Below are 22343 nucleotides of genomic sequence, written 5' to 3'. Positions count from 1 at the left end.
GAATTGTACAGAGGTGTTCCTGCATAGCCCAGGGTAATTTGAACAGAACACTACTTGCTTATAGTGACATATTTCAAACTTTACAAAACCGCATGATCCTATCATTTTCGTACAGTCAACCACCAAAACATTAATACAAATGGTTGTTAGCCTGAAAGAAAATCTCTCCACCTCCTTCCGATATCAAATACTGTTACCCTCTGAAACAGTGATTCTTTCAGATGGGCCCCCGGCTGCTTTTCTGTGCTCATACTACTTTTACAGCTACTACATGATCTGAATTTTAACTTCTCGAAGTTTGTTTTACTTGGGTTGAATAGTATTAGACTTGGTAAAAATTTGCTCACATTTATAAACAACTGCTAACATTTCACATTAGGTTTTTGCCTTCCTACATTGTACCTTTTCCGAAATCATCATTCCATGCATTAATTTCACCAAAATCTTTATTTGGGGTAGTGTCAATTAAATAGTCCACTGTTACACAAGTCTCAATTGTTACATTCCCATTCTCCATTTTCATTTCCTTTTTTTTGCTGGTTTCTGCCCCAACATGTAATTTAAGGCAAGATGTCAATAATATTGAAACAAATGCAGTTTAATTCTAAAAGTGAAAAATAAATGGAAATTTGCTATATTTGAAATTAAATTTGTCAATGAATAGATTATTGCAATGAAGCAAAGACACATCTGAAGATGCATTGCATGACTGAATAGGTGATCTAATAGTGTGTGATGTATTTACAATCTCCACCTACAGGGATCATGGGACTACATCAATTGTATTAAAAAAAAACATAAATCAGGTTTCTGGTTTAAAACACAGAATTCCTACAGCCCAGAAGAGGCCAATCGGCCTTAGATGCCACAAATATATTGCCCCAGAGTCCTCAATAGCAAACACATTGGGTGGAATTTTACCATCCTGCCTGCCATGGTGATCGTAATGGGCTGGACAGAAAATTCAGCAGACCATACGAAGGTCCATTGACCTTGGGCGGGAATTTCCAGCTTTTGGGGCCAGCCGGGCTGGAAAATCTTGTACATTAATCCTGAGGCCTTTGGAAGACAAAGAAAAACAGCACAAGGCAGAGCTGCCAATGGTGAAGTGGATCTGGGATATACAAGTAAAGAATATGGAGATCTGGATGGCTAATAGGAGCTGGAGGAGGTTCCAAAGATATGGAGTGGTAAAGTTATGGAAGGATTTGAAAACAAGGATGACAATTAGTATCAAGTCATTTCTTCAATGAGTTCTTTCAGGTAGCGAATATTACAGCTTTTTTGGAATCTAACTTGTATTTCCTGTATTCAGTCCAGGTACCACAGTACAAAATCAAAGGAGTTAGATTAGGAAGACAGTGTTTAAAAGATTAGTCCTCTATTCCCTTCAGTATAGAAAACTAAGGGGATCTTTAAATAAGGTGGTTAAGATAGTTGAAGCATTTGATACAGTAGAAATAAACTATTTTCTTTGGTGAGTGTATCCAAAACAACAGGGCCTAACCATAGAATCACTGCAGTACAGGAGGCCATTCGGCCCATCAAGTCTGCACCTGCCACAATCCCACCCAGGCCCCATTCCCGTAACCCCCACATAGTTACCCTGCTGGTCCCCCTGACACTAGAGTCAATTTTACAAGGCCAATCAACCTAACCCATACATTTTTGGACTGTGGGAGGAAACTCCACACAGACAGTGACCCAAGGCTGGAAGTGAACTTGGGTCCCTGGCGCGATGAGGCAGCAGTGCTAACCATACCCACATTAGAGTTCAGCTGCTCAGGGGATGCCTGAAAGCACTACTTTACACAATAATTCATTGAGCTTAAGTCAATTAAAAAGTTAAAAAACAGCAATTGGTTGATGTTTTGTTCGTCAAAAGGTATTGGTTCACAACTTCTGGTCACCAGAAGATCATACCACAGAAACATTCCATCAACATATAGAAGCAGCAGTAGGCCACCAGTCCCTTCAAACCTGCCCCGCTATTCAATACAATCATGATTGATCTATGCCGGCCCCAACAACTTTTCTGTGCCCTTTCCCCAATCTATCAAATATTTATCCACTTCCACTTTAAATACTTTTAATGATACAGACTCAACCACCCCTTGGGAGAGAGAATTCCGGAGATTCACCACTCTCTGTCAGAAGAAATTTCTACACTCCTCAGTTTTAAATGACTGGCCCTTTATCTTGTAGCTATATGCCCTTGTTTGAGACTCTTACACTCAAAAACATCTCACCATCTGCCCTGTCAAGCCCCCTCAGGATCTTATGTGTTTGAATAAGGGCACCCCTCATTATTCTAAACTCCAAGGAATATAGACCCAGACTATTTGCTCTCTCTTCATAGGACAACCGTCTCCCCCCAGAAATTGGCCTGGCGACTCTCCTTTGGACTGCCTCAATGTTACTATATCCTTTTTAAGACAAGGGGAACAAAACTGTATTCTCGGTGTAAGGGACTGAGGAAAATTTGTGGGGAAGACGTTTACCAGTGTTCTTTATCCCTTGTGGGTTTCAGTGTCCTGTTTGCTGGGCGGGTGCTGTGAACAGGATGCTGTTGGTTGAGTGATGTGGACTGGACCAATGGGATTGCTCTGGGGGCGGGAAGAAAAAAAAAGGCGCCAGGAAGTGAAGCAGCTGCAGAGCCAAGGAGGGAGTGTGCAGAAGAGGGACAGCCACGTTTTTTGAAGAGAAGCTTTTCAGAGGCAGTAAAAAGTCAGTTCGAAGTGAATCTTTCTCAGGTAGAACTGCTTGGTTTTTCATGACTGCCGAGGAGGACAGCCTTCAGCGCACTGGACCTGTGTTACTACACAGATAGCTCGCGGCACCTCTGCCTCGTGTGCTTGCTCCATCATCTTCCCTCTCGTAGACCCGTCTGGACTGTGTGTGTCGGGGTTAAGTGAGTACTATCAGACAGGAACGGTAACAGAATGTGGTTTTCTTCAGATGTGCACCAACGGATGGGCCCCAACGTTTAAAATTCAAAGTGCTTGGTGATATTCTGAACATTTCTCAGGTTGAAACTGTTAATTGGAAAATCTTCAGTTGGGATTCTTTACTTGTTTATATCTGCTAATTATATTTGTTATTAAATTCTTTTGTTATTCCGTTTACCTTGTTGTTCCAAACCTTTTCTCATTATAAGGTTTATCTCAATAACATTTTTGGAGGCACCGCGCTAAACATACTCAAATCCTTTTCATGCAAGCCTGTACTGGCATTTATGGGTAAACAGGAAATATAGTCAGCTCACCATCAACTGCTAGGAATTCAGGATCCTGTAAATTGAACAGTTAAATAGTAGCCCCATATAGTGATCAGCAGGGGGTTACATAGGTAAAGCCTAACCAACACCCTGTACAATGGCAATAATACCTATTTTTAAACACCAACCCCATTGCAATGTAGGCCAAAATGTTGTTTCGGTTTTTAACATGTTGGATCCGCCCACTAGCTTTTTGTGATTTGTGCACGAGAACACCTAGACCCCTCTGTACTTCACTCACCTACAGTCTCTCTCCATTTCGATAATAATCTGCCTTTTGATTCCCCCTACTGAAGTGCATGACCTCACATTTCCCCACTGAAAACTCCATTTGCCAGGTTTTTGTCTTGTCATTCAATCCATCCATATCCCATTACAGAATCACAATCTTTCCACTCTGAAAAGGACCCATTTATTCCAACTCTCTTATTTTCTATGGTGACAGCCAGTTTTCAATCCATGCTAACACACTTCCTCCAATTCCATGGGTTTTTACTTTGTGCATCAGCCTCCTATGGGCGGCACGGTGGTTAGTACTGCTGCCTCAAAGCACCAGGGTCCCGGGTCACTGTCTGTGTTGAGTTTGCACATTCTCCGTGTGTCTATGTGGGTTTCTGGTGCTCTGGTTTCCTCCCACAGTCCAAAGATGTGCGGGTTAAGTTGATTGACCATGCTAAATTGACCCTAGTGTCAGGATTAGCAGGGTAAACATATGGGGTTACGAGACAAGGCCTGGGTTGGATTGTGGTCAGTGCAGACTCAATGGGCTGAATGGCCTTCTTCACTGTAGGAATTCTACGATGCTATGCAGCACCTTGTTAAATACTTTTTGGAAATCTTAAAATACATCACATCTACAGGTTCCCCTCTAACTACTCTCCCTGTTACATCCTCAAAGATGTGAAGCAAATTTGTCAAACATAATTCATCTTTTATAAAACTAGGTTTGATTATATTCAGCTTTCTTAAATGATTAGCTATTTCTTTTGATTATTGACTCCAGCATCTTATCAATAATAGATGTTAAACAACTGGCCTATAGTTCCCTTCTGCCTTTCTCCCTTTTTGAAAAAGGGAGTCACATTGGCTGTTTTATCATCTTCTGGTACCCTCCCAGAATTTAGTGAGTTACAAAAAAATTTCAACCAATGTGTTCACAATCTCTGCAGCCACTTCCACTAAAACCCTAGCATGCAGTTCATCAGGTTCTAATGACTTGCCCACCTTAAATGGCTCGAGTTTCTCTCATACTCTATGCCTTGGTGCTTGGGATATCTGCAAGTTCTACCATGTTATTTGAAATCAGCACATCTGATTTCGAAGGGATACTGGCAATGCCCCATTGTGGCAATCCGACGGTGATTACCACTCCTCGAAAGATTTGCCCCATTAAGAGTTATGAAACCAATATGGCTAAATGGAATTAAAGACACAAGATCTAATTGAAAGGCCAAACAGGAATAGGATTCCTCAAATGTTACTAAATGTAAGCAGAGAATTTCAAACTCATTCTGCTGTTAAGCCACTTGTTGTTTAAGTAGCTATAGTATTAAAACTGGATTAAATGCAAAAGAAAAGTAACAGTGGGTGGAGCTATGATAAAATTCACAATGCTTTGGTGACAGTAATGATAGAACACAGTGCCTAGGATCCCAGCAAATTCAGGTGTTGTGTACATAATTGCATAAATGACTCCTGTCATAAATTCCTGCCAGCAACACCTTAATGATAAGACAAATACACTAGTACTGTGATGCAAGTTTCATCAACTTCCAATCCATCAATCATGTTATTAAATTTACTGAGAACATAACTGTAAAACAATTTATCAACTTAAAAACTGTAGTCCTAAAAATAATTCACTGGAAGATAACAGGAAGTTTGCACTACCCTTTACTGTGACTTTAAGTTGAGTATTGTAAATTAAGCACAATAAAAATTAAACAAGATTTTTTTTCTTAAATTATAGGAATAAAAAACAATTACAAATGATCAATCGTACTATTATTTCCTACTCAGAGTGTAAATAATATAATTTTTGTCAATACTTGCACTCTTAGAAAATCATTTCAAGATTCCTGATGCTGTCATTAATATTATTCAATGTTTTGATTTATTACATACACACAAATCACAGTGGTCATGTTCCTCACCTTATGGGCTGGTACAAGGTTGACAAGAACAGTATCCAAAAGCTCCTGGGAAACTGTGTCCCCTTCACAAACAATCGAACTCATCAAATCCACCATATGCATGTGGACCTTTTGGTTATGGCCATTGCTACAAATGTATAGAAAAAGTCAAAATGTCACATTTGAAGAAATGATGAACATGTGCATACATATGTACAGAACTGTAACTTATGAAAACCTCATAACTCAAAGCAAGCAATCAAATACTTTTGATGTGCAGTCACAGTTTTAGAGGGGAACAGGGAGGTTGGTAAATGGCTGCTTTTCAGGCTAGACAATAATAAATGGTACCCACGGTCAGTGCTAGGACCTTCATATAAAATTACTTGGATCAGATATTGAAATATTGATCAAAATTTGCCAGATAGGTGGTGTGGTAAACAGCGATAACGATACCAATTGGCTGCAATAGAACATGGAAAGGTAGCAGAACGGACAGACAAGTGGCAGATGGAATTTAATACAGAGAAGTGTGAAGTGATGCATTTCGACGGAAAGGATCGAGAGAAGCATTACAGACTGAATAGCATAGATCCAAAAATTGGGCATGAACAGAGGGAGGTGGGGTTCATGTGCACAGATCCTTGGAAGGTGACAGGACATATCTAGATAACAGTGTACTGAAACGTCATCAGCTTGAAGCATTGAGTTTTTACTGCCTCGCTCATCCAGAAACCGTAAAATCCCCCCCCCCGCCAAGTCAACAGATCTTTCCGTGGTCCACCCCTCGCCTGCTCCAATTCCCGTGGCAAGTGGGATAGTAAAATTCCAGCCATTAAGTATGATTCTCTCTCTCTCCACAGTGCTGAGTATACTTAGCATTTTCTGCCTTTCATTATTTTCAGCATCTGCAGTGTGTTGAGAAAGGAGGTTTTGCTGGATCTGGTTCTGGGGAAAGAGGTTGATCAAGCATCACTGCGGGAACATTTAAGAAATAGTGATCGTAATATGATAAGGTTTAGATTAGCTACATAAAAAAGGAGAAAGTGATGTAGATAGAAAATTAATTCATAGAATCATAAAAACCCTACAGAGCAGCAAGAGGCCATTTGGCCCATCGGGTCTGCACCGACCACAATCCCACCCAGGCCCTACCCCCATATCCCTACCATATTTACCCGCCAATCCCTCTAACCTACGCATCTCTGGACTCCAAGGGGTAATTTTTAGCATAGCCAATCAACCTAACCCACACATCTTTGGACTGTGGGAGGAAACTGGTGCACCCGGAGGAAACCCACGCAGACACTGTCTCCACATAGACAGTGACCCAAGCCGGGAATAAAACCCAGGTCCCTTTATTGAGGACAACCAACTTAAACAGACTGAGAATGATTTCAATGTACTTGGGCCAGATCCAAAGATTAGCAAGCAAAAATGAAAACCAGCATTGGGAATTGGTTAAAGAGCAGTGGTTTTGGAACATGTTTAGGTATATAACCATGAGGGAATAGACAGGGAAGCCAAAATCAAATCACCCTAGGCGCTGAAAGAGATAGAGAGCAAGATGAAGGATAAAAGAAAGGTAGACAAGAGATATCAGGTTGATAATACAAGTGAGAACCAGGCTGAAGATAAAAAGTTCAGAGGGAAATTGGAAAAGAAGGACAAGAGTAAAAGAAAAGACTACAACGTAAAATGGAATCCAAAAGTCTTCTGGAGGCACTTAAGAGCGGGTGGGTAGTACGGGCAGAATGGGGCCAATTAGAAACCAAAAAGGAGATCTATATATGCAGGCAAAAGAACAGAGCTGTGGTATACTGGGTGTTTTGCTTCTGTCTTTACTAAGGAAGATGATACTGAATTGGCTAAAAATCATCATAGGCAGTACTGGACAGAGTGGCGATACTTAAAAGCAGCTAAGTCACCAAGTTCAGGTGGGATGCAGAGGAAAGAAAGGATGAAAATTGTTGGGGTACTGGCCATAATTTGCCAATCCTCCTCATGTAAACTGGATGGGGGCATCAGAGTACTGAAGAATTGCCGATGTTAGATCCTTGTTCAAGTAAAAACTGGGAGGAGCAAGGATAAACAGCAACTAAAGGTCAGCGAGTTTAGTCTCAGTAATGATGGCAAAGCTTTTTAAAATTATCCAGGACAAAATGAACATTCTCTTACATTCTCTTAAGTATAGATTAAGTGAGGAAAGTCAACACAGCTGTTAAAGGTAAGTCGTGTTTAGTCAAGTTGATGAAGTTTTTAAACAAGATAACGAAGGTGGTGGATAATGTAAATAGCTTCCTTCCATGTTGAAACCAATCTATGACAACGCAGGTGGTCAAAGTGGACAACACTTTTTGAAATGCATCCAGAACCCTCCTTAGATCTCTAAGATTCTAGTCTTACAAGGAAAGTGACATGGCTCAATATCAGGTGAGATAAATAACCAATAAGAGCAGAAAAACTGGAAAATACGGACAATGTGGTTCGGCCCAAAAAGTCAAAGTGAAGAGCATCAAACTGCAAAATGTCATGGTTCAATGAATTCAGAAAGACCAGGATCAAATTAATTGGCTAGAAAAGCTAGCTGGAGAATGATGGATCAGCAATAGGAATTTTGGAACAGGAGACTGATTGTTAAGAAATATTTTTCGTATAAAAGTAGGGTGCATCAAAGCATAGAACTTGATGAATAAATAAGTTGAAATCCAATAAAGGCAGCATATAATAAAAACTAAGGCTAACATCAATCACAATTGTTGGGGTAATTTTCTGATGTTAACACAAATACAGTTATGGAGTTCAATTTCCACAGAGTTTAATCATGATATTTGGGTTATTCATCCAGTACCATAATCAATGTGAATTTTTAAAAAATTCATTCTCAATAATTTGGGCGTCACTGGCATTTCTTAGCCATTCATAGATGCCTATAGAAAGCATGTTAGTGGGATACTTTCTTGAACCACTATAGCATTTTGATACAAATGAATGTCTTGCTCGGCTACTTTAGGGGGCAGTCAAGATTCAATTATGTTCTTGTGGAAATGAAGTCGCAAATTAGCACAGCAGGGTTTCTTCCCTGAAAAAGGGTAGGAAACCAGTTGGGTTTTCTCAGTTTTGCAAATACCGACAAAGATTATTAGCAGCTTGGAAATAGCAAATTTTAAAATGTAGGATAAATGAAAAAAAAACCCGCCTGATCTGAGGAGCTGGCAGACAGGCCTGGGGCAATTACAGGTCAAGAGAGAGAGCAAGATTATGCAAGCGATATCATATCAGGCGTTAAAAGTTAAACAATGGGAATTCTGTTAGTTATCTCAAGGAGAGAAGCAGTCCACGAGAGCTCGGGAGAGGGTTTCAATTATTCATGTAATTTCCCCAGATCAGAGAAAGATTGAAGTCCACTGGTAAACAAGGGAAGGTTTTAAAATATCCACATACTTTTCAGATCAAAGAAAAAGTTTAAAGCTAAAAATTACTGATTTGCATTTCTATCTGAAAACGAGTCCTATGGTGTCACGTTGCAATGGATTGAAAGGGGAAGGTCCTTCATTCACAGTCTGTGCATGAAGATAGTTGGGTCTAATAAAGGATTGGAAAAGGCAGCAAGATTCTGCCAGGAGCTGTTGATAAGAGCAGCAGAATCTATGAGTGTTTCTGTGGGACATTATGCAGGGACTGCGAATGGGGTTCATGCTCAATGCCCAAGTGCATGAGGATTTAACGTCATCAAATCTGTCTGTTAAAACTAGTAAAAAGTCTCACAACACCATAAGACCATAAGACCATAAGACATAGGAGCGGAAGTAAGGCCATTCGGCCCATCGAGTCCACTCCACCATTCAATCATGGTTGATTTCAACTCCATTTACCCGCTCTCTCCCCATAGCCCTTAATTCCTCGAGAAATCAAGAATTTATCAATTTCTGTCTTGAAGACGCTCAACGTCTCGGCCTCCACAGCCCTCTGTGGCAATGAATTCCACAGACCCACCACTCTCTGGCTGAAGAAATTTCTCCTCATCTCTGTTCTAAAGTGACTCCCTTTTATTCTAAGGCTGTGCCCCCGCGTCCTAGTCTCCCCTGTTAATGGAAACAACTTCCCTACGTCCATCCTATCTAAGCCGTTCATTATCTTGTAAGTTTCTATCAGATCTCCCCTCAACCTCCTAAACTCCAATGAATATAATCCCACGATCCTCAGACGTTCATCGTATGTCAGGCCTACCATTCCTGGGATCATCCGTGTGAATCTCCGCTGGACCCGCTCCAGTGCCAGTATGTCCTTCCTGAGGTGTGGGGCCCAAAATTGCTCACAGTACTCCAAATGGGGCCTAACCAGTGCTTTATAAAGCCTCAGAAGTACATCCCTGCTTTTGTATTCCAAGCCTCTTGAGATAAATGACAACATTACATTTGCTTTCTTAATTACGGACTCAACCTGCAAGTTTACCTTTAGAGAATCCTGGACTAGGACTCCCAAGTCCCTTTGCACTTTAGCATTATGAATTTTGTCACCGTTTAGAAAATAGTCCATGCCTCTATTCTTTTTTCCAAAGTGTACGACCTCGCACTTGCCCACGTTGAATTTCATCAGCCACTTCTTGGACCACTCTCCTAAACTGTCTAAATCTTTCTGCAGCCTCCCCACCTCCTCAATACTACCTGCCCCTCCACCTATCTTTGTATCATCGGCAAACTTGGCCAGAATGCTCCCAGTCCCGTCATCTAGATCGTTAATATATAAAGAGAACAGCTGTGGCCCCAACACTGAACCCTGCGGGACACCACTTGTCACCGGTTGCCATTCTGAGAAAGAACCTTTTATCCCAACTCTCTGCCTTCTGTCTGACAGCCAATCGTCAATCCATGTTAGTACCTTGCCTCGAATACCATGGGCCCTTATTTTACTCAGCAGTCTCCCGTGAGGCACCTTGTCAAAGGCCTTTTGGAAGTCAAGATAGATAACATCCATTGGCTCTCCTTGGTCTAACCTATTTGTTATCTCTTCAAAGAACTCTAACAGGTTTGTCAGGCACGACCTCCCCTTACTAAATCCATGCTGACTTGTCTTAATCCGACCCTGCACTTCCAAGAATTTAGAAATCTCATCCTTAACGATGGATTCTAGAATTTTGCCAACAACTGAGGTTAGGCTAATTGGCCTATAATTTTCCATCTTTTTTCTTGTTCCCTTCTTGAACAGTGGGGTTACAACAGCGATTTTCCTTCGTCAGATGGAGTGGTCTCTGTCCACTCCATCTCTGTCCACAGAGACCACTCCATCTGACGAAGGAGCAGCAAGCTCCAAAAGCTTATGGTATTTGCTACCAAATAAACCTGTTGGACTTTAACCTGGTGTTGTGAGACTTCTTACTGTGCTTACCCCAGTCCAACGCCGGCATCTCCACATCATGTTAAAACTAGTGCAAGGTATTGGCAGTGGGACCCTCACAGAGAATGTGTTTGGAAGTCTAATTCTAGACTTGGAAATTAGACAGAATCAGTTTCTAGAAGCTGCAACGCACATGAGTTTGGCTCCAAAAGAAACAAATGAACACTCAAATCAAAGTTCATTTATTAATGTCACAAGTAGACTTAGATTAATACTGCAATGAAGTTACAGTGAAAATTCCCTAGTTGCCACACTCAGGAGCCTGTTCGGATACACTGAAGGAGAATTTAGAATAGCCAATGCACCTAACCAGCACGTCATTCAGACTGTTGGAGGAAACCCACACAGACATGGGGAGAACCTGCAAACTCCAGCAGGTAGGGCCCGATTTTACCATTGCGTCACACCTGTTTTCGGGCGCAGAAACTTGGTAAAGTCAGGCGTGAGGCGATTAGCACGATCCGTACCTGCATCAGTGCAGATGCCCACTTTACCAAGGCCCAAAAATGGCCACGATCCGAATCGCACCCAAAACAGGCGCAACAGCGATTTGCATGCATTTAAATTGAATAAATGGGCTGCCCGCCCAACTGTACCAGCATTTCTCCCTTTACCATTGCGTTCGCCCGTCCAGATTCAGCGCGAAACAGACATGCTCGGCAAAGGTCTGTTTCGGGCGCTCCAGCTTCTGAAAAGGTACGTTCAGAGCTTCCAACAGCTCTCTGACTCAGATCAATGGTGGTGGGGGGTCGCAATCGGTCTGGGTAGCGGAGGAGGGTGGTTGGATAAGGGGGACAGTTATGTTTTGGGATGGGGCGGGGAAGGGTGTCTGTGGGGGCCATCACTCTCGCATTTTGCTCCCGGGCCACTTCACCCACTGCTTGTGGCCTGGGAGCAAAAATGTGACAGGGGTGTGTTCTTCAAATTTTTTTTCACCGCACAAGCTGTACAAAACTCTGGTGCGGCCGCACTTGGAGTACTGCGTACAGTTCTGGTCGCCCCATTATAGGAAGGATGTGGAAGCATTGGAAAGGGTGCAGAGGAGATTTATCAGGATGTTGCCTGGTATGGTGGGAAGGTCCTATGAAGAAAGGCTGAGGGACTTGAGGCTGTTTTCGTTAGAGAGAAGAAGGTTAAGAGGTGACTTAATAGAGGCATACAAGATGATCAGAGGATTAGATAGGGTGGACAGTGAGAGCCTTTTTCCTCAGATGGTGATGGCTAGCACGAGGGGACATAGCTTTAAATTGAGGGGTGATAGATATAGGACAGATGTCAAGAGGTAGGTTCTTTACTCGGAGAGTAGTAAGGGCGTGGAATGCCCTGCCTGCAACAGTAGTGGACTCGCCAACATTAAGGGAATTTAAATGGTCATTGGATAAACATATGGATGATATTGGAATATAGTGTAGGTTAGATGGGCTTTAGATTGGTTTCACAGGTCGACGCAACATCGAGGGCCGAAGGGCCTGTACTACGCTGTAATGTTCTATGTTCTTAAGCGCCGTTGAAGGCTCTGATCGGAGCTATGACGTTTCAGGTGTGATAAGCCCCGCCCACAGTGCAATTCAGACTCATGATTTTATTTCAGGCTGAGTACGTATGGGGGCGCCTGAGAACAGTTTTCCAAGTCGGATCTGAATTGCACCCAGATTCAGCACTTAGAATGTAAATGGTAAAATCAGACCCATAGTCACCAAGGCTGGAATTGAACTCGGGTCCCTGGCACTGTGAAGCAGCAGTGGTAACCACTGTGCTACCTGGTTACAACATATAAAAGGGATTCTTGTTTGATATTGAGAATATCAGAATTTTGATTTAAAGTGCAAGTGCCTACGAGACAGTGTTTTAAGTTGATGGTGCTTGTTTTTCTTGTGTCAATTTTTCTTTCAAAGTAGCCTTTTCATTTAATGACAAATTCAAATTTCCTTTCAAAAGTTGCTGAACTCTACCAAGATCACAAAACAAACTTCATGGTCAATTTCACTAAATATTTCTTTAAACGGAATTGAAATTCTCAAACCATTACTGTAGGATTTGAACTCTCTGGATTCTTCGTCGACGCCTCATGTCCAATAAGATAGGAGCAACAGCTCTGGTACCATACCCGATACCCGAGTACCAGAGCACCCCGAGCACCATCTCAATTGCATGATAACTTCCTCAACATGGAGAGAAGAATTGAACTCAGGACCTTGTGGCCTGTATGGGTTAGCTGGGCAATGAGCAAGCCTGCTGAACCACTAGGGCAATAAACCAAGAGCTGATGTCAGTAATTTGTGCAAAATTCATTTTTGTGTCTCAAGTCCCAACAAGTAACTAAAAAAAAAACTAACGCCAAGATGCAGAACAAAATTCTTGAAAACTTACTGGTACCACTTAGGAGAAGTCACAATTAGCTTTATGGATGATAGGACTACCACAAACAACTTCTTCAAAAAAAATAGGAAATTGCTCTCCAAGTGCTTAAATCTTAATGTACAATTTAAGTTTCCCACTCAAATTCACCTTTGAAATCTTTTACATTTCCAGGACACATGCCATTTCATTGCTGGAAAATTACCTCCTTCAACAGTGATATCCTCAGACCGGCAACCAGGAGGTGAACAGAACGGAATAAACCTCCTTTTGTTCGCTAATTTTCATCCAAGAGCCCCCAAAAGATAACAAACTCACCAAATGGCAACACAACAGCCACAGCACAATGCTTTGGTACACCAAAATACAGTGTCATTAATAAAGTACCATTGTCTATTTCCAGATATCAAGGTAAACTACTTGCTCATGCACAAGGTGGCGCTAGTTTCCAATTGAAGAATTAAAAGCCTTTTTACACGACTAACACCTCCTCCCATCGATATTCTCCTAAATCTGTGTTTAAGAGCAGCTTCCATCATCACCAGTACCTTTCTGAGCCAACCAGAAACCAGGAGATGCACACTGAAGTGGAGATCAAATTGTCCACCTCCCCCACTCTCCAGTTAAAGTATCTATGGTGGGCACCAAGAATTGGCCTGTGCATTTTGCATACTGAATACTGATCAACAGCACCTGCATGCTAAACTCTGATTGTCAGCTGTTATTTCCCATTTTGTTTCCATGAATCCAAGGACACTCTACTACTAGAATGTGTAACTTGCTTCAGTGGCCCTTTTACTTATAAATTTTCTTATTAAAGGTTGGTCAGCTTTCACTGAAATACACATACAATAAACCTGGGTATTATTTTGTTGTTTTGATTTTTTTTGTACATAAAATACTTTCCTCTTTCACCCACTGCCATGCCCCACACAACCAATTTTGTGAGCCTGGTAATCTATCAGGATCACTTACTTCTTGGTTAGAATATTGAGAGAGAGTTATATAATTGCAAGTAAACAGATCACTCAGCTGAAAGATCTATGTACGAGCACATAAAATTCTCTGACCAGAAAGGAGACTTGAAGAGGTGAAGAGAGACCAATTAAATAGAGAGCACAGATAAAGTATTAAAAATTGCTCTACAGTTACTCATTATATTTCATGCAAGCACCAACTTACTTTATGACTTGGAAAAGTGTTCTATACAATTGAGTGAAGATATCATTACTATCCTCCAGTTCAAAGCAGATATTATATGACTTTACCCAGGCAATGTTCTATAATGAAACAAAAAAATTTGATTATTCTTCTAATGGCAGAAATAATTCAATTTGAGTTCACCACAGGACAAAGGATATTTTATGAAAATAAAATGTTGTACTTGCCTCTCCATGAGATAAATTTGGCGTCATCAAAAGTGGTGCCCAAGGTAATTGAACATTTTGACTCAGTGAGGAACAACAGTAACTAGTCAGAGGTACTTGAGCACCAAAATGGTGAATCAAAAGCAACATTGCAAAGATTATAGCAGATCTTCCTACAATTGCTAGAAGAATACTGTACAGACTGATGATAAAAATGATTTGAGGGGAAAGGACAGGGGAAATTCACATTTTCAACACAAAGATTATTTTGCCAATTTGAGTAATCACATTCATGTGTAATGCAACATTCCACATCTGGAAAAGTAATACTGGAAGCATAGCTGGTTAATGCACTTGTGAAGAATGGGGATTCAGAGATCTCATATTTAGCTCATAGTCCTTTCAAATAGTGACCTACACATGCGCGTGCGCCAGTAACAAAACTTCAAAATTAGAGAAAAGGCTAAGATTGTACGTCCAAATGCTGGAGAAAGAGTTCTATGAAAGGACTGAGCCATTTCTTTTTCCAAAAGGAAACATATTTCCTAACAATTATGGCCTTCATAACACACTGGCACCAGAAGCATGGACCACAAAATATCAAACTATCCTCTGACTGATGCAGTGCATGATCTACAGGCAGAAAAGTACAAGTATATTATGTCCACTACTGCTGTATTTTAGAGTAGGGAGAGAAGGGGCAGACAAGTGTTTCCATTCCTGATCACCAGTGACTCAGCTTCTGCAGCAGAATCAAGATTGATTATCATGGCCCTTTCAATGATGAATAGACCCAAATAAACTGGTTCTCAAGGTTCACACACACAAAATGGCCTTCAAATACATAGCTAAAAGGGACTGCATTCACCAAGGCATTAGCACCCTCGGTGAAAAATAGGTGGGCTGCAGGAAGTCAAGATTAATTATTGATACTTTCAGGACAGGAATGAGCTTGCACTCATTAATAATAATTCTTAATATTTCATTACATGGTATTATTTAAACAGAAGTAAATAGCATATTAGTTTCTGATCAAGAATTGCTTACCTTTCTCCAGCCACATTTAAAGCTGCATTGGCAGCAGAGACATTTAAATGGGGAGAGATTTGACGTGTGTCAGTAGATAACAATCCCTACAAGGAAAGGTGCAATGCTGGAGCTGGTTTTGGGGAATGACAGTAAGAAGTCTCACAACACCAGGTTAAAGTCCAACAGGTTTATTTGGCAGCACAAGCTTTCGGAGTCTCGCTCCTTTTTCAGATGAGTGAGGAGTTGTGTTCGAAAACAGGGCATATACAGACACAAACTCAATTTACAAGATAATGGCTGGAATGCGAGTCTTTACAGGTAATCAAGTCTTAAAGGTACAGACAATGTAAGTGGAGAGAGGGCCAAGCATTCCAACCATTATCTTGTAAATTGAATTTGTGCCTGTATATGCCCTGTTTGTGAACAGAACTCCTCACTCACCTGAAGGAGGGAGATTCCGAAAGCTTGTACTGCCAAATAAACCTGTTGGACTTTAGCCTGGTGTTGTGAGACTTCTTACTGTGCCCAACCCAGTCCAACGCCGGCATCTCCAAATTTTGCAGAATGAACCAGAGCAACGCAGCAATATGGAGAAAAATTAGGATTGAGTAACTGTAATGAATATAGTTTCAATGAAAAATATATAATTCAAACAAGATGGATTTTAATTTGAGAAAAGCAATTTGTGAAAGAATTAAAGAGGTGATCTCAGGCGTAAGTTAGAAGAGTAACTCAGAGTAGTGGATTAACAGGTGTAAGTAAACAGGTACAACAGAGTCTAACAACATCCCAAAAAGGAAAAAAAGAGATTGCATTAAGACTGAAAATAAAACAAAGCAGTACGTAGCAACCCAAAATGAGTCTGAGAAATAAAATACCACGAATAGAATAAAAAGAATCACCAAGTGGGTGATTCCAAAAAGGATGTTAAAAAAAATCCAACGTAAAAAGGAAATAGCAAATAATTAACACGTTTGGAAAGAGATCTTTTATAGAATTGGGGGCATTCAAAAATTAGCATGCTTAGACTGGGGTAGATAAGCAAATGAAAAATTGCTTAATAAATTATTTTTTCCCAGTATTTATGGAGAGACAAGATGATCTTCAATGGCTATGGACAAGGAAGCAGATGGGTATATGCGATCTTTTCTTTGACTCAGTTTTAGTAGGCTCAGTAGCCTCTGTTCTTGGTGAAAGAGGATCAAGTTTTGAAGACAAGAAATAGGAAGAATCCAATCTCTCAAGTCTGTTCTACCATTCATGGCAGATTTGATGTGACCTTAACTCCATTTCCCTGCCAGCCCTCCATTACTGTCGACTACCTTGGAGATCAAAGATCTTGTCAACTTGAGCCTCAAATATTGAACGACTCAGGTGTCTCTAGGTTAACAAATTCCAAAGATAAAAGGAGCCTCCAGAAGAAATCCCTCCACTGCCGAAATCTTGCTCCCGTTCATGCCAGTGGAATCTTACAGTCCCTGCCCTGCTGCGGATTTCCCAGTAACAAGGGTGTGTTCAATGGGAAACCCTGTTAACACGGCAGGACCATTACATCCTGCTGTCAGCAAGCCAGTGCCACCTCCCACCACTGCGAAACACAGTGGAGGGGAGAAAAATTCCACACATTAGCTCCAACTTAAATGAGAGATCCCTTATTTGCAAACTCTCCAATTCTAGATTCCCCACGAAAGAGGAAAGCATTCTCGGCATCTACCATGTTAAGCCCCCACGGATCTGTTACATTTCATTAAAATCGTCTTTCATTCTTCTCAACTCGAATGAGCATGGGAAAAACCTGCTCAACCTTTCCAAATTAGAGAATCCCTTGATCCCAGGAATCAACCTAGTGAACCTTCTGAGCTGTCTCCAATGCAAGTATATCCCTTCTTTTACACAGTATTCCAGGTGTGGTCTCACCAATGCAATTGGATGAATACTTGCCTACATTTCTGCTCAAACCCCCTTGCAATAAAGGCCAACATTCCAATTGCCTTCTTAATTACTTGCTGTTTCTGCATGCTTCCTTTTTGAGATACAAGTACAAGGACACCCAAATTCCGCTGTACTGCTGCATTGTAGTTTTTTGCCATTTAAATAATATTCTACATTGTGCATTTTGTTGGAGAATAACAATCTGATATTCCCCACATATTTTTCAATTTTTGCCCACAAATTATTCTCCTCTTGCAACTTGCCTTTCTTTGTTACATCAACAAATTTGGCTACAATAATCCGCCCCTTCATCAAAATCATTAATATAGATTGTAAATAGCTGAAGACCCAACACTGATCCCTGTGGCACTCCACTAGTCAGTTTGCCAGCCTGAAAATTACCCATTTATCCAGACCCTGTTTCTATCCAAGATAATGTTTACTTGCAACACCATGAGCTCTTGTTTGTTTATTTTCTATCTTCACAAAGACACTAGTTTCTCCTTGGGGAATAGAAGGATGAACCAGCTCACATTGAGCCACATCATGATCCCTCCTTTCAGAATCAACAAGTTCCCTAGTCGGACTTGAACTCGGCTTGAACCCAGAGGTTCTGGCTAAGAGAAATGCGCACTATCTATTGCAGCACAAGACCTCCTGTAACTTGCGCAGTACTTTTATGTGTCACCTTATTGAATGCCTTTGGAAGATCTAAATACACTCCCCTTATGGTTCTCTTTTTGCACCCTGCTTGTTACATCTCAGACAACTAACAAATTTGTCAAACATGATTTTTCTTTCATAAAACCATGCTAACTTCACGGAATTGTATTATGATTTTATAAATGTACTGCCACTAGCTTTGAAATAGTGAATTTCATCATTTTTCCAATGACATATATTTTCTGCTTTCTTGACATTTGCAGCTTTCCAGTCTGCTTGGACCTTTCCAGGGTCCAGAGCTTTTTGGAAGATTAGAACCAATGTATCCACTATCTCGGCAGCTAATTATTTTAAGATCCTAGGACTAAGACCATCAGGTCCAGAGGACTTGCCAGCTTTTAGTCCTATTAGAAAAAAACGTACTCGGAAAACTAACATAGAATCTTATCAGTATAGAAGGAGACCATTCGGCCCTTTGAGTCTGCACCAACCACAATCCCACCCAGGCCCTATTCACGTACCCCACACATTAACCCTGTGAATCCCCCTGACAATAGGGTCAATTTGGCATGGCCAATCAACCAAACCCGCATATCTTTGGACTGTGGGAGGAAACTGGAGCACCCAGAGGAAACCCATACAGACACAGGGAGAACATGCAAATGCCACACAGACAGTGATCGAGACCGGAATTGAACCTGGATCTCTGGCGCCCTGGCTCTGTGAGGCAGTTGTGCGAATCACTGTGCCACCGTGCGGTGTTCAAAGCCTCTGCCATTTCCTCGCTTTCCAATATTAAATCCACATTCTCATTCTCCAAGGGACTAACATTTATTTCAGCTTCTTTCTGTATACTTGTAGAAGCTCTCACTATCATGTTTTTATTCCTTCTTGCTAGTTTTCTCTCATACTCCCAATGTCTCCCTTGTAGGGTGGCACAGTGGCAGGATACATAGTGGTTAGCACTGCTGTCTCACAGCGCCAGGGACCCAGGCTTGATTCTGTGCGGAGTCTGCACGTTCTCCCCGTGTCTATGTGGGTTTCCTCTGGGTGCTCCGGTTTCCTCCCACGGTCCGAAAACCATGCTGCTTAGGTGCACTGGCCATTCTAAATTCTCCCTCAGTGTACCTGAACAGGCACCGGAGTGTGGCGATGGGGGGGATTTTCACAGTAACTTCATTGTAGTGTTAATGTAAGCCTACCTGTGACACTAATAAATAAGCTTTCAACTTTATTTAAGTTATCCCTTTACCAGTTTCAAAAATTTTTGCCAATCTTCTGGTCTACCACCTTTGCAGCAGTATGGATAAGTTGCTTAGCTTCGATACCATCTTTAACTTCCCTAGTTAGCTTCAAATAGTGCATCCTTCTCAGAGTCTTTCTTAATGGAATATATCTTTGTTGAGAGTTTATGAATGATCTCCTTGAATGTCCGCCATTGCCTATCTACTGGCTTGCCTTTTAACCTACTGGTATTTTCCCAGTCCACTGTAGCCAATTTGGTATTCTATTCCCTTGTAAATGCCTTTATTTATATTTAAGGCCCTAGTTTCAGACCCAAGTTTTGCACCCCCAAACTGAAAATGAAATTCTATCATACCATGATCACTCTTGCTATTGATCCTTTACTACTAGATCATTTAATTAATCCTGTTTCATTACATATTACCAAGCTTAAAATAGTATATTCCCTGGTTAGTTCTTGAATGTACTGCTCAAAGAAACAGCCCCAAATACAATATGAATGAATTCTCAAGACTACCTTTGCTAATTTGATTTATCAAATCTATAAGTAGTTTAAAGTCACCCAGGATGATTTCAGTACCTTTCTTACAAGCCCCCATTACGACTTCATTTATATGCTGTCCTAAGTATAACTACCATTAGGGGCGGCCTATAAACTAATCCCACCAGTGACTTCCCTCCCGTGCTACTTCTAATTTCTGTCCAAAACTGATTTGATATCTCTATTTTTGCAACCAACATTATTTTTCACTACTGTACTGATGACATCTTGGACTAACAGAGCTACCTGCCTCCTTCTCTTTTCTTCCTGTCCTTTCATGAATGTTCAATTTCCCACCCTGGTCACTTTGCAACTACGTCACTGTAATGATTATCATATTCCCATTTATTTCTATTTATGCTATCAATTCACCCACCTTGCTGCTAATTCAGCTAAAGAGCCTTTAACCTTTAATTGTGTTCTTCCCATCAGTTCTTGCTGTGACACTTTTGACTAAAATGATAAAAAAATTTACATAAGCATTAATAAGCCCTGAAATTTGGTAGTATGCACGGCTAGGCTGCAGACAAAAGACAAAATCTAAAAAAGGCTGTAAAATCTCTATTCACAACAAAGTTTAGATGATTTCTGGAATACTTCAACCTCTCTACAAGATGAAAAATGTATTAGCCCTGGAAAATTTTATGTAGATTATCATGGACATCATGAATCTATGATGCATAGAAAGGCTAGAACAACTATATTCTCTCAATTAATCATGACAGAAGGGAAGCAAGATATTCTACAGCAATGTTAGGTATGATAAAATAAAGAAAACAAACCAATATTACTTCATGGTAGCTAAATTAAACACAAGGATGCCAAGTACTAGATACCCTAAGGGGAAAAAATTAAAATAAATCTCATTATGTAAAGAGTTATCAGGATGGAATGCCATAACTGAGAATTGATGCTTAGTGCATTCATTCAAAAACTGAAAGGGTACAAAGAGAAAATTAAAAGAGTGCATAATGTTAGGCCTTTTCTATGCCAATTTTGTTTCATATATCTTGGCCTGCAAAGTAGTCAAATCCAACAATTTTTATACTTAAAAGCCATAAAATTTTTGAACAGTAGAAGTTACAAGTCACTATTTTGTGCAAGGACGGTGATTATTCTGCGGGCAGAATGAGCCTTAATGTATGTAATCAATGATCCATATTCAGAATGGTTGAATCCTTAAAGCATTCCATACCACTCACCTCAAGTAAGTAGAAATATCTGTTAAACTGTGCACTTTTTGTGTCTTCTAATCCCTTCAGCTGTCTTGTTATGAACATAAAAATATCCTAAATGGAATGAAATTGAATATTTAGAGCGTTTCAAAATTCTTTAACAAAATGTGAGAAACAAAGACTTCATATTCCGAATGCAAGACAGCATTTTAAAAACAAAATGGATACATGGGGAGGGTGGAGGGAGAAACAATATTGTATTTAAAAAGTTAACTTAAAGTTGCAGAGAGATGAAATGCTACCTTAAGTTTATCTGGTGACGTATAAGGTGCCTCTGGGGCATAGATTCTAAAAATATCAGCTAGGCAGCAGGCAACCAGCAGACGCACATCCTTGTCAGGATGTTTCAGGAAAAAATCAGAAGCAAGATGCAACGCCAGATTGAGATAAAGCTCCTTCTCATCCTCTGAATCCTGGTCCATATCCATGAAGGTTTTTACAACCATCTAAAAAACATTAGATACAATTACTTAACAGTCCAATTCCAACATTTCATTGAACACAACATTTACGAGCAGCAAGGCAAATGCTCGAATTAAATTTCTCCTTTACGAGGAAATACATGGCCTTCTTGTATAATACCATACAAAAACAAGTTTGCTTGCAGCTCATATGTAGTTAGATGGTAAAGCAAAGCAAATTGCAAACCAAAACAACTTCTTCAGATTCCCTTGTGTGATAAAGAAGTTACTTGCTCTACCAAACACCTCCAAGTCAAAACTAGAACTTAGGATTTCAGCAAAGAGGGCAGCCACAAGTTGAAACCCAGACCCAAGAGCCTCCGACATGGACTGCTGGGGTTGTAACAAATTACTCCACTTTCCAATTCTCTCAGAAATTGTTGTATTCCATATGATTATTTTAACTGAACCTGATGTTTACAGCTCACTCCCTTCGACCAAACACAAAGTAACAAAGATGATAATTATCATTCTTACTTTTTGCCTGCATGTTATCTCAGATAAAAAGTGATCGAGAACAATTTAAAAGTAGCCATCACCTAGGAAAACAAGCTTGGTCAACAAGCTTCCGTACATCACCTGAACAGCTTAACGGGATGCTTGCCAGGTCATGAATTTAGTTCGTAGAATCAAAGAGCCGTTACAATATTTTGACCCTTCGTCACCATCGCAGCTCTTAAGAGCAAGTTACCCAGTCCCATCTTTT

At 40.6% G+C, this 22343-nt stretch overlaps 1 protein-coding gene across 1 annotated transcript in view; it reads right to left on the bottom strand.

Annotated features, from left to right (window-relative positions):
• Positions 1–22343, bottom strand: part of pds5b (PDS5 cohesin associated factor B) — a 187644-nt gene that overhangs the window by 113165 nt on the left and 52136 nt on the right. The window contains exons 3-6 of the mRNA XM_078222232.1: positions 21419–21622; positions 21144–21230; positions 14347–14444; positions 5431–5557 (exon numbers count right to left, since the gene is read on the bottom strand). Coding sequence (XP_078078358.1) covers positions 5431–5557; positions 14347–14444; positions 21144–21230; positions 21419–21622 — 516 coding nt within the window. The remainder of the gene's footprint in view (positions 1–5430; positions 5558–14346; positions 14445–21143; positions 21231–21418; positions 21623–22343) is intronic.

Source organism: Mustelus asterias, chromosome 10 (genome assembly GCF_964213995.1).
Source record: "Mustelus asterias chromosome 10, sMusAst1.hap1.1, whole genome shotgun sequence".
Lineage (NCBI taxonomy): Eukaryota > Metazoa > Chordata > Chondrichthyes > Carcharhiniformes > Triakidae > Mustelus > Mustelus asterias.
This window is presented reverse-complemented; position numbering and strand designations above follow the sequence as displayed.